The sequence below is a fragment of the Rhinatrema bivittatum genome, chromosome 9 (assembly GCF_901001135.1).
Source record: "Rhinatrema bivittatum chromosome 9, aRhiBiv1.1, whole genome shotgun sequence".
Classification (NCBI taxonomy): Eukaryota; Metazoa; Chordata; class Amphibia; order Gymnophiona; family Rhinatrematidae; genus Rhinatrema; species Rhinatrema bivittatum.
The window spans coordinates 193,586,258-193,600,107 of record NC_042623.1 but is presented as its reverse complement, the minus strand read 5'-3'; the positions used below and the strand labels follow the sequence as shown (position 1 = coordinate 193,600,107).

Below are 13,850 nucleotides of genomic sequence, written 5' to 3'. Positions count from 1 at the left end.
TCTAGATTTGCCTGCTTTCCATTAACTCTTCTATCCTTTATTCCTCCCTTTCTTACCCCTCCACTTGCCTATCTCTCACTGCTATTGGTCCTCCCATTTTCCCTTTCTAGATCTCCCATCCCTCTCCGGTTCTCTATTTGCCTTCCTCTGTTTCCCTTTTAGCCTCCTCACCCCTATCTCTGACTTCCCTACCACTTTCAAACACTACACCCACCCCCATCCCTGGCTTCTCTGCAGCTCTCCATCGCCCCTTACCCTGTCCAACCTTCTACCACCCCCTTTATATTGCTGTTCTGGAACGCTCTATCCCCCACCCCCCCATTCTGCCCTCAATTTGCCCTCTTGGCTCCCCTCCCCTTTCATCCCTCCCATCTCGCTGCTCTTAAACGGCAGGGATGCCAACCTGAGGCAGAGGCAGCAGCACAAGGAGCAGTAAAAGTGCCGAACGCCCCAACGCTGCAGCCTCCTCCCAACAGCATTCACAGGAAGCATGGAGCAGGGGAAAGGAGGAGGCGGGTCTGCCGTGTGGAGGGCCCCCTCACCATTAGCAGGGTTAGCAGAACCACGGGGGACACCGCATGCAGCACTTTCGCTGGTCTCCAGCTGCTGTCTCCTGCCTGCAGCTGTTTCCGTACCCTTCAGCAGCAGCACTGATTCCTCCCCCCCCCCCCCCCCCCCCAAGGCTAGGAGACTGGAGTGAGAGATGTGAGAGGCATAAAAAAACACCCTGAGAATCTCCCAGAAGACCTGGCTTCGCTATTTATAACAAAGTCAACATAAGGAAGAAAAACCTAATGACAAGGACTACATGTACAAACAGACAGACAGACAGACAGACACACACACACATATACATTTATCTATATCTACATCTATGTATTTGGTCCCTGGCAGTCACATCAGTCTTCTGGGAACTGGTGGGGGTATGTATGCCAACCCGTGAACGGAAGCTCTCCCTCCCACACAGAAAACAATATGGAGGGGGGGGAGGGGGGGGTTAGAGTCAGTAGCGCAGGCAGGCAAGCTGCACGGGCTGGAAGGAGAACTCAGCATCGGCCTCTCCCTCCTGCACGGCCGGCAGGTTACGGGGAGAAACTGCACGGTGCAGGTCGATGCACCTAAGTGACAGCGGTTTGTGGTAGCCCGGCGGACGGAATCAAACAACTGCCACGGCGAGCGCCGGCCACGAGGACCTCGGCACCGGGGACGTGGCAGGAAGAGCGAGGAGGTCGGGGCCGGGATAAGGACAGCGGACATTCGTCAGGGGAGGAGGAGGAAGAGAGAATGCCGGAGTCCTGCTGAGGGGGGGAGGGGAGGAAACGAAAAACGTAACGAAACATGTAATGTTTTTCTCCAATAAGTTGTTTCATTGTAAACAGATGTGATACGTATTTTTACATGAATGTCATTATAAAAAAGTTCAAAATAAATAAATAAATAAATGAGGCACTGCTCGTGGGTCCGCTGATGGAAGGGAGGAAGGCAATTTAAGGCAGTAACGGGTCGATACAGTTAAGTCCATGGGAGAGCGGGAGAACGCCCGCTCAGGCCACTCTCCTGTGCGTGCGCTTCAGTATTCAAATTAGGGTCGGCGGTAAAAAGAGGTAAAAGGAGGCGCTAGGGACACTAGCGCGTCCCTAGCGCCTCTTTTTGGACAGGAGCGGCGGCTGTCAGCGGGTTTGACACCCGACGCTCAATTTTGCCGGCATCGGTTCTCAAACCCGCTGACAGCCACGAGTTCGGAAACCGGACGCCGGCAAAATTGAGCGTCCAGTTTTCAACCCGCGAGCAGACTTCAAAATTTTTTTATTTTTTTTTTACTTTTTGTAACTTTCAGGACCTCCGACTTAATATCGCCATGATATTAAGTCGGAGGGTGCACAGAAAAGCAGTTTTTACTGCTTTTCTGTGCACTTTCCCGGTGCCTGGAGAAATTAACGCCGACCCTTGGGTAGGTGTTAATTTCTGAAAGCAAAATGTGCGGCTTGACTGCACATTTTGTTTTCTGAATCACGCGGGAGTACCTAATAGGGCCATTAACATGCATTTGCATGTTGCGGGCGCTATTAGGTTCGGGAGAGTTGGACGCACGTTTTTGACCCCTTATTGAATAAGGGGTAACGCTAGCGCGTCGAAAACGCATGTTCAATCGCGGGTTAACAGTGCGCTCCGGTGGAGTGCACTGTACTGTATCGGCTTGTAAGTAGTACGCCTGGAAAAACGCTATACAGAGTTTTAACCTAGCCGACTTTTTGGCATCTGTCATGCGCACAGTGAAGATGTCTGCGACTCGAGACCCCGATTATGACCGGCTGGTGTCATTTGGAATCGCTCACTTTGTTGGCCTTATTATAATGGAGGTAAGACCACATATTTCAAACCCCCTAAGCAACACACGGTGCTTTGTGTTTAAGCTGCCCCCTGAAGAAGACAGTGGGTGAAACGAGGATCCTCGTCAGGGGTTCTTCACAGCCGAATTTCAATGCTGCGCCGTGCAAGAATGTTTAAACTTATTCCCGTCTTCTAAAGCGGGTGCATGGGTATTCAGCTGTGGTCACATGGTGACTCGCTGTTTTGAATAGCTACATTTACATTGCTTTACTGTATTATATATACTGCTGCTTGCAATGAATTCTTTTTACAATCATTTAGGAGATAGCGATCACCATCATTGAACGATGATAGTGCTTCAGGGAGTAACTGGAATGAGTGTGAGGTTTGTGTGTGTTTTTGCATTTTGAAGTACTATTTTTGCCTATCTGCATATGACATTTGACCAGTTTTGGGTTTTTTTAAATGCATGTATTTAATTATTGTTAGGTAATATGTCAATTATTTAATATAGGGCCATTTTTTTTTTAAACTCGAGAAATAGTTTATTACACTAAATAAGTCTTGCTTTGTAAATAATGCAAGAGTGCTGGTTTACCTTAGGATAATTACATGTATGTATTAACAGAGCACTTTAATTCACTGACTAGGTTTGTCTGTGCTGCACTGTAAGAGTCGCACTAAAGACTTTCTGTAAGAGAAGTTACATATAAACGCATCATTCTACACGATGAAGGAAGCACGGGTTTTGAAAAACATCATACAGAGTGCGTTCAAGATTTAAGTTGGTTCCTTAAGCACCTTTCTGGCTTTTGGCAGTTTTAAGCTACTAGTCTATTTGAAGTGTGTGTGTGTGTGTGTGTGTGTGGTGGTCGTGGGGGGGGGGGGGGGGGTTACCAGTAGTGATTAAAATCCCTTGAGGCCTGCAAGCCCATGTGTAACAGGCTTTCAAGTTTGTTTGCTGCTTGCTCAGTAAGTTCCAAACTGGTTTTTACCCCCTTCTTTAATTTTAACAATTTTAAAAATTTATAAAAAAAAAAAAAAGTGGAACCACTTAAAACAATTTTTTCAGATGAATTATTTACTGGAGTAGTGGTTTATAGATATATGAATGAATGATTTTTACTTTCTGTCCGTTAGCTTTCCAAGATGGCAGCTGAATGAAAACCCAGAGTTCTCTGATGTAATTTTTATTCATGTGAGTAGAGTCACTCACATGCCCAGGAAGTCCCCCTCATCCCAGCGGGAGAGCTCTCTCCCTCCCAGTTATATTATATATTTGTTTAAGACTTTTCAGCAATACTCTTGCACAGGAACAGAGTGATGCAAAACAGCATTCAGCTGTAATCATGGGCACAGAGGCGCTGGCCCTGGAAAACAGCTTTCACAGTGACGTCAAAACACTCTGACAGTACACTCCAAACAAAATATTAGCGCAGACGTGCTATAAATTTCTTTGTAATCAAAATACCATTTCCATATTGTGTAAGTATAAAAGATGCCTATTAGGTATAGGATTAAACTCTCGCCATTTACTCAAGAAACAAACAGTCTCCATATATATAATTCATTGCTTCACCGCTGATGAGTTATGGAAACACCTCTTACCGCTCAGGATCAGTGAGAATAAAACCTCTCTCTCTAAGGAGTACCCATTTGTATTCTCTGTGCGTGTGTGTGTGGGCACACACCTACAGTATATACATGCACACACAGGATAAATGTGCACGAGATGCATCCCTTCCAGATGTTGGCTGTACGAGGCAGGGGATTGATACTGGAGTTTGCTGTGCAGCAAAGTCCAGCGGTAGGCCAGGCCTCAGTACCTGGCACTCTGTGCGCAGCAGCTATTGTTAAGCCAGGGCCCGTTCTGACAGACCACTTGATACTTTCCGCTACTCCAGCTTATTCCTTCTCCCCCCATGGTACGGAGGGAGGAAGGAGGCATTTGCCATGCAGTTAACATCTAGCGCACTTCCTATACACGCCACAACCAGCTCCGTCATTGCCATTCTCGATCTTAGCACCGTGCATATGGGATTACATTTTTCAAACGCTTACATGGCATTTACATGTCTCAAAATTGCAGCACGGATGTCCAAGGAGACAGGTGTAATATATCTTGAAAGCAACAAGTTAAGCATCCTTGTACAGCCAGACAGCCCGAGCAGCGGGGGCTGTGGAGCCGAAGCCTTGCATTTGGGTGCACTATTTTCAGTCTATTCAACATCTGAATTACTCACGCTTCACTATACCAGTCATTGCACAGCTAGCGAGGCATTCAGTCTCATACCACCGGCCAAAAAAAAAATCTACCTTAGCTTTGTGTGAGCTATCCTGGTCACCTAAACAGCCGGTCCTTGAACACAAAGTCAGATTGATATTAGTAGTAAGAGAGAGAGTCAAGAATAAGACCCAGGAAAGGAGACAGTCCTCTGCCAGGGCTAGGACCACAGCCACTCTGCCTGACTGTGTGGAGCCCCCTTCCCCCCCCAGCACAGCTCCCTGCTCCCCCCCCCCCCCCACTCCCTTTCCTCCCCCCTCTCCCATCCCCTAATATCCATCCTCCAGTTCTCAGAAACTTTTGCTGATCCCATGTTTTGAAGGAAAAGGTGAAACGGCCAGAGTCGTTCGGCAGAGCTGTTGCAAGGGAGGATGTCCCTACACGAGGGCGGCGAAAAACGTGAACCTGGATCCCGCAAAGCTAAAAATGAACATGTGAAGTGTACGCAAAGGAAGAATATGGTATTCGCTGTAAAACAACACACAAACAATGCCCACCCAGGCACGGAATCGCAAGGTGCACGCATACCTTTGTAAAAATCATATACGTGCAATGCGCCACGGTCATTTACAAACAAATTGAAGTATACACCCCTGAAAAGCAGAGGCATAATCATAATGCATATAGGTAAAATTATGCACATATATATTTGTATATCATCCTTTGGGATTGATAGTGTGTTTTAAATGAAAAACAAAGAAAGGCATGCCCTTTCTTTGCCTAAGAAAAATGTACCCTAGATCTGTTTGTCATGTATACACAGTCATATATAGCAGCAGTTGGATATTTATATATACACACACAGACATTTAATTGTGAAGTAGATTAGGAAACACCAGACAGATTCACGGAGGTGGTCGCTGCCTTGATGTGGATGGAGTGCATTAACAGTGGCGTCCGAGACAGAGCCCCACGTGGAGCAGCGACCGCACCTGCCAAGGTCACCTCTCAGGCTACCGGGGACACAAGCCACCGCCCCCAACCCCAACCCCCTCCTCAAACTTTGCTTCGGGTTTCTCCTCCTCCCCATTACACACTCGGAAACCAAAGCCCTCGGGCTCCCTGCTGTCGTCAGCGGCGGGGTCCCTGACCGAGCGCTTCTGCACTTCCCCCGGAGAGAGCGGTGATCGCCTCGCCCCAGATCAGGAGCATCGCCAGCCTCAGGGGCAAGTGCGTGAAATGCAGGGCTCGCCCGGAGTGCCCCATCCCCCGCTCCTTCTCCTGGCCCTCCAGGCACAGAACTTTAGCGACGGCCCCTGACAGGAGGTCTGGGGTTCTATCCGGTGCCATCCGATCACCCAGAAAAAAAAACTTTCCTGCTCTGTCCCTCCCTCCCCCCTGGGGCCGGGCCTCCTGCCACTAAACTCACAGGCAGGTTGCCCCAGAAAGGAATGGCGAGCCCTCTGCTTGCAGAGAGGAGGAAACCCCCATCAAGGCTTACGACCCCCACCCCCCCCTCTAGCCCGCACGGCTTGGAAAGTTGAGCCCCGCTCCTCCTCCTCCTCCTCAGGGCCACCCCCTTTACCTTCGTTGGCCGGGTGACTCCTCCAGGATCGGCTGGAGTGCGCGCAGCACAAGGTGGCGATGCTGCCCAGGGAGATCCACAGGAAAGCCATCTCTTCAGGCCGCCTGCATCCCCGAAGCCGTGCCGGCAAGAGAAGGAGGCAGCCCGGGACGGACCCCACCTTTTGTCAATCAGGGCTGCCACCGCTGGGAGCCGGCTCCATCCCTCTCCTAGCATTGATTTTAAAGGCACAGGCGCACACGTCCGCGGCTCTGCTGCTTCTCCTCCTCCGCCGGCCCCCTGCCGGCGCGGTCACGCAACTGCAGCCCAAAGCTGCAGACCCGAGATGAACTCCTATCGGGCTTATTTGTATTTTAACGCCATCATATTAGCAGATTGTAATGAAGTTAGAGCATGCATTTTTCCATGATGTTGACCATTTAACAGGGATTTTAACTTGTAAAAAAAATGTGCACTAAAACAGGAATAAAAAACCCCTGCACTAAAATTAACACAAGTACATGCAAAATTCCATGCTGTTATTCTTCACCAGCAATGCAGGAGCAAACAAAGCACATTTTCCTCCTGCTGGAAATTTAATTCCTGGGTTGGAACAGGAGTAAAACTTAACTCACATTTCTGGTGGCTGTGTTTTACTAACACTGTGGCCAGTGTTGTAGTGTTTCACGGCTTTTACCAGACTGGAAACAACAATACCATAACTTTGGCCATCAAAAAAGAGAGATTACTCTACCTCGGACTCAGGAGTTTAATTTCCAGTTTAAGATCTGGGAGCGGGCACCTACAGCTGAACAGCCCCACTGGCACTGTGCATCTTGACTCTGGCCTACTGTTCAGCTGTAGGTGCCCACCCTAGATAGCTGATGCTTTAGCTGTAGCTGCCTTCCCCGGAGAGCTTACCGTGCATTCCATCTTTTTGGCACTTTCTCGCATCCAAGGCCATGTTGTCAAGGAATAGCAAAGAGAATCAGGCAGCTACGGGTAGCTGAACAAATCAGCATAAGCTCTCTGGGGAAGGAACAACAATGCCTAAGCTTTCAGGGGTGGGCAGCAAGGGCACTGTGCATGTACTGTCCAGTTGTTCAGGAAAAGCAGAAAACCTTTGGTGCCCGCCCAAGAAAGATTATGCTGGAAATTGAACTTCCAGGTCTGAAGTGGAGAAAAATAACATTTCTGGTGGCCAATGTTATCTATTGCTGTGCCCAGTGTAGTACTCCACCCAGGAAGGAGTTTCCAGTGTAATCTCTGTGGGGCAAGCACCTGCAGCTGAGAAGTCAGGATTCAAACAGTGCCAAAGCGCATATTGTACAGTTGAACGTGCCCACCCTGGAGATCTTAGGCTTCGTTCAGCAATAGGTGCCTTCCCCAGAGAGCTTATGCTGGAAACTTTATCTCCTTCTTTGGACTGAGATGGAGTAAACTCACATTTCGGTGGTCAATATTTTTCTATTGCTGTGCCCTGTTTGGTAGATGCAGCTAAACAGTACCACATGGGTACAGCCATAGAATAACATGGCCAGCAGAAATGTGAGTTAACTCCACCTCAAACCCAGAAGTTAAATTTCCAGTGTCATGCCAGTCAGACATTTCACTCGCTCCCAGCCACACACACATCTCCCCCATGCAATCTTGCTCTCTCTTTTTGCTTCCCTTTCCCCCATCCTCCATCCTCCATCCCCCATCCCCCATCCCTCTCTCTTTCTCCCCCTCCCTTTCTCCCCCTCACCAAAGTGGTCTTGCATGTGAGATTGTGCCCAGATCGGGATGCACAGCATCAACGCGTGTATTGTTCAGTTGTAGGTGCCAAACCCCAAGAGCTTACCCTTTGATTTAACTAGGCATGCCTTGCCCAAAGGGCTAGGCATTCAAGATTGTGCCCAAGTCGGAATGCACAGCACCAGTTTTGCATATAAGGTCATTTTGGCCACAATTTGCTTTACTCCTATTTTAAAGCATTTTTTTTAAAGCACTTTCTGCATTTTTTTCAATTCAACTCACAATTTACAATTTTCTTTTTTTTTTGTTTAACACACTTTATTTTACTCCTGCTCAATTTGCATCTCATTAGTTTCCTGCGGAGCCACAAGTTTTTTATCACATGCATTAAAACCCGCACTAAAAATTTAATTCCTATTTTAGCACAAGTTATATTGCATCGGCCCCAGTGCTACCAACTTAGTTCTATGGCAGGAACAACTCCAGTCCTAGAGTGCCACAAACTTTTATGTTTAAAAGATTTTGTAACTCGCTGATCCACAAATCTCAGTGGGTAACAGAAGTATGTACATAATCACAAAACAATGTACAGCAATAGAACAAACCTAATATCATATTGTCGATCCAGCTCGGAAACCTCATGAGTTATAATTTAGTGCTGGTTTTCTAACTTCCGTTCCAATGCACCTTGCAAGACAACAATGGTCAGACTGCGTATGATAAAACCTGGACTGGGCTTCAATCTCATAAGGGCATAGAACAGGGGATGGCAACCAGATTTGTCACAAACAAATCTGGTTTTCAGGATGTCCACAATGAATATGCATGAGATAAATTTGCATGTATGTAAATATATCTCATGCATATTCATTATGCATGTCCTGAAAACCAGATCCTTTTGTGACATTCCAGGTTTTATCATACGCAGTCTGATCATTGCTGTCTTGCAAGATGAATTGGAATGAAGTTAGAAAACCAGACCTGAACTATATCTCATGAGGTTTTTGAGCTCGATTGACTACATGATACTAGGCTGAGTCTTCAAAACATCAGCATACTTGTTGCTTTGTACCATTTTGTTCTTTTGTGTCATTTCTGGGTTTTTTTTGGTTTTTTGTCTGTTCTTGCATTAATATATTTATAACACTTATAGACACTTCTTTGGAACAAAAGGTGTACACGATTTATTAGATTGCTACTCCCTATTTTTAAACCCATGACTGCTTTGTGTGCTATATTAATTCTTTAGGTGTGTCGATGTGCCCTTCCAGTGGGACTCTGTAAAGTTACTCTTCAGGTTATGCAAGCCACTTTCATGCTTTACATGTGTCAGTGTGGTGCCTGCATGGGGCTTGGATGAAGATCTACTGGACAGCTGACCATGCTTTACATGGGTATGACACATGTACTACAGGTTTCTGAGAGAGAGATCCGCTCTTCAGCTATCCATATTGTATTCATTGCTTACAAGTTTCACTGGGAATGTAATAATGGGGAGAACACATCTTGGGTACTGTGTTCAGCTCTGGTTGTCCCATTTCAAAATGGATACAGCAGCCCTGGAAAAGTAACAGAGAAGGGCAACGACAATTATGAAGAAGGATTGAATGGCTCTCATGAAAGAAAAAGGCGGAAAGGTTGGGGCTTTCCAGCTTGGAGAATGCTAGAGGTTTATTAAATCTTGAATGGCGCAGAACAAATTAATAGGAAATGTTTATTTACCCTTTCAAATAGTACTAGGAGACATTCCATCAAACTAACTGGTAGTAGATTTAAAACAAATGACAGTAAGTATTTTTTTCAGTCAGTGAACAATTAAGCTGTGGAGTTTGGTGTCAGAGGATGTAGTCAAGAATTTAAAAAGGTTTGGACAAGTTTCTGGAAGGTATTAAGAAGAAGTTTTAATAGCCAGACAACCTTGGGAGTGAGCAATAAGGAATGGATCTCCTCCCTTAGGATTTGCCGGTACTTCCAGGCGACCCGGACTGGCTACTGTTGGAGGCAAGGTGCTGGGCTTGATGGGCAATCGTTCTGACCAGCATGACACCTCTTATGTTCTCAAGTATGACTGGAGGGGACTCTGAGGAAGCTCCACTCTTCAGCTCTCCATGCTGTATTCATGCTTCACAGACATCAATGAGATGCATGCTTGGGGTTCTAAGGAAGGCTCACCCTGCTGATTTCAAATGGAAGAAGCAGGACTGGAAATCTTACAATGCACTAGAAGGTTAGAAGCAGGACTGGCCAAGAGTCTCTCTAACTTTCATTGAGAATAGGTACAACAATATTTTATCCAACAGCAATAAAAGGTTTCACATCATCTTGTGAAAGCCTTGCTCATTTGGAGCTCGTTGGCAAGAATGATGTGCATTGCATGACAATAAATTATGGTAGTGCAGTTATCAGCTTGATCTTGCCCCTATTTTCCCCTCCTCCATTCACTCCTTCCATCCTTCAAGGTTATCTAGTGAAACACTTATCATCCTCTCTTGACCATGCACTAACCCAAAAGAGATTCTTGCTTGTAACATGGAATAGAGTTCCGGTTTAGTCCAGCAGTAATATTTAGTGGTCTTTTTAAAACTGATCTAGGTCACTGATAGGCAACTCTGGTCCTGGAGTGCCACAAGCAGGTCAGGTTTTCAGGATATCCCCCATGAATATGCATGAGGTACATTTGTATTTGTTTTAGACTATGACAGTAGAAAGGACCATAAAGTCCGTCCAGTCTGCACAACCCCAACCCCTGTGCAATGCTGCAGAACCCAACTGATTGCTGGCCTGCCTCACTTCACCACCTGGGATCCTCTGTGCACATGAGGCCACGCTTTTTTGAATTCTGCTTCCACTGCTTCTCATGGGATTTCATTCCATGCATCTACCATCCCTTCGGTAAAAGAATATTTTCTGACGCTGCTCCAGAGCTTCCCCCTTGGAATCTTGTGCCAGGTCCTCTTGTTCTAGAGCACGCTTTCTTCTGAAAAAGACGTGCTTCTTGTCCCTGATTTAAACCTTTGATGAGGTATTTCAACATCTCTATTATATCGCTCTGGTCTCTCCTCTTCTTTAGCCTATACATATTTAGGTACTTAAGACTCATCTCATGGCTTTTGGTGCAGATTAGAGAGGTGCAACCCCCCAAATTTATTTTGTTTTCATTTCAGAGTATTCAAAGCATTTTTATTTGGTTCAGTTAATGTTTTGCTTTTCTTTCTGTTTGGCTCATTTACCAAACTGAAAACAAACAACACTAAATAAAAAGAAAAGCCCCCAAATAAAAAAGAAACCACGAATTGATTTAAAGTAAATAAATAAGAAAGAAAGAGCTTCTGGCAGCCCTGACTAGGCCTTGCTGGGCCAAAAAAAACGGTCCCGGGCCAGCACAGAGGGCTAGGCCCAGGCCAGGCCCAGTGCTGAGGCCAGAGCCCTTCCCTGTTGTAAAGCTGCCGGGGCTAGGCAGCTCCCACCCCAGTCCATACTTACCACCTTCCTGGATCCTGACGGAAGTGGACAAGAGCAAAGCCCATCCACTCCTGTCCAAGTCCCGGTGCTTCCACGTGGAGGACGGTGCCAAAGTTACATCACTTCAGGGCCTTCCGCTGAGGTGGCCAGCACCATTTTGATACAAGGCTGAAGAAATACATGGCCTGACATCAAAATGGTGGCAGCCGCCCCAGTGGAAAGCGCCAAAGTCACATGGATTTAATGCCAGTCTCCAGGTGCCATTTTATTTTTAATTTAAAGTTTGTCTATCATCAAAAGATATCCAAAGGGAATTATGCCATACAGAGGCATAACAAACTACAAAAGTGGACATTAGCACCGACGTGCCAGAATACAAACAGGAAGATGGTGCCCGTTTTAAAGCACTAGGACCTGTGCAGGAGTGACTGGGCCTTGCTCCTGGCCCACTTACACCAGGATCCAGGAAGGGAGAAAGTGGGGCTGGGATGGGAGCTTCCCAGCCCCGGCAGCTTTATAGATGGGGAAGACCCAGGTCTGGATTTGGTGCTAGGCCCCAGCACAGGCCTGGACATGTTCTTGGCCATGAAGGCCCAACACGGGCCAGCAGAAACCCGTTTTTGTTTTGTTTTTTTTAAAATGTCACAAATAATAAAATACTCAAACTTTTGTATATTTTCATAGGAGACCGTTTTTAACTCATTCCATTCGGAACAAACATTAAATGGCCTCATTTGTTGCATTTTTTTTGGCATTTGTTAAAAAGAAATGCACATCCTTAACCCAGATCCCACTCCACATTGGTAACTTTTCTCTGGACTGCCTCTAGCCCGACAATATCTCCTTGGAAGAATGACCTGCAGAATCGAACACAATATCAATGACCTATACAGAGGCATTATTATTATTATGTCCTTTTGTCTGCTAGTTATACCTCTCCCTCTGCACCCTGACATTCTGCTCCCTCTAGCCATTGTCTGCCTCACTGTTTTGCTACCCTGAGTCCATTATACAATATTAGCCCCCTTGGTCTCCCTCCTGGTCAGTGCATAGTCATTACCTGAGAACTCTCCGGAACTGGCCCAGAGACTCCGGAATTCTGAAAGAATTGCGGGGGTCTCCGTGCCAACGCCCGCAAACTCCTGATGCCCTGCCTTGTGGTGCTGGCCCCCCCCCCCCCCCCCCCCCCCCCACCCCCCCCCCCCCGAGCATCTGCTCGGCCTGCTCTCACTAAAAAAAAAAATTACAGGCAGGGCTGGGGCTGAAACTTTTCTGCCCCCCCCCTAGAATCAAATTACCACCACAGGGCAGATTAGCTACCCACCCATTTGCGCCTTTTTTTTTTTTTTTTTTTTTTAAATAGTTCTTTCAAACAGCCTATCAACACTCCAAGGGGATTTGGGATGCCTTGTCTATAACTTGGGTAGCAGTGTGGGTTCACCTTCGTTAAATTTGTGCTGCCAATTGAACAAAGAGTGCAATTCAAAACACTATGCACAATCCATAAGCTAATCTTTGAGGAAAATACTGACTGGCTAAACACTGCACTACGACTACATGTCCCCTAGAGAAATCTCAGATCAGCCAATAAAGCTCTACTAACCATACCCTCTGTAAAGACAGCAAAACTGACGCAAGTACCATTACAAAATATAAACAACAGTCCAAACACAACAACCAATGGTACAATGAAAATATCAGAACTGCCAAACATCTACTCAGAAAAAAAGAAAGAGAATGGCGGAAAAACAAAAACCCTACCACACTAAATAACTATCGGAACAACCTTACTCAATACAAAAATATCATCAACAATGCAAAAAAGAATTTTTTCTCCAATAAACTCTCCAAATTTCATCATAACCCCAGAATGCTATTCACAATAGTTCAAAAACTTACCAAAACCACCCAAGATTCTACATGCACCAAACATGGAAGTGATGACTTTGCGGACTTCTTCAACACCAAAATAGCTCATCTCATCCAATCCAACATAACCAACAACAACCAGAACATCAAACTCAACAGCATGATAACTTCATCCTGGTCAAACTTTGACATCTCCTCCACTCTTGAAATTAGAACTATAATAAACAAAATGAACCCAGCCAACCATCCATTGGACACCATTCCAATAACCTCCCTCAAAACAATCGAACCAACCATTTCTAAAACCATCACCAAAATCTTCAACTTATCATTGACTGAAGGCTACTACCCCAAATGCCTCAAATCTGCTATCATCAAACCAATCCTCAAAAAGAACAACCTAGATCCAGAAACCCTCACCAACTACCGCCCTATATCAAACCTTTCATTCCTGGCCAAAACCATTGAAAAAGTTGTACACACTCAACTAGATGATTATCTGGAGACAAACAACATCCTACATCCATCCCAATATGGATTTAGAAAAAACCTAAATACAGAATCTCTCCTCATCTCCCTAAATGACATTATCATCAGAGGCTTTGACAAAGGTGAAAAATACCTACTCATACTCCTTGACCTATCAGTAGGGATGTGAATCGT

At 45.9% G+C, this 13,850-nt stretch overlaps 1 protein-coding gene across 1 annotated transcript in view; it reads right to left on the bottom strand.

Annotated features, from left to right (window-relative positions):
• Positions 1-6,344, bottom strand: part of LOC115099211 (ephrin type-A receptor 3-like) — a 272,744-nt gene extending 266,400 nt beyond the window's left edge. The window contains exon 1 of the mRNA XM_029616650.1: positions 6,141-6,344. Coding sequence (XP_029472510.1) covers positions 6,141-6,231 — 91 coding nt within the window. The 5' untranslated portion in view covers positions 6,232-6,344. The remainder of the gene's footprint in view (positions 1-6,140) is intronic.
• Between the last annotated feature and the right edge of the window lie 7,506 nt (positions 6,345-13,850).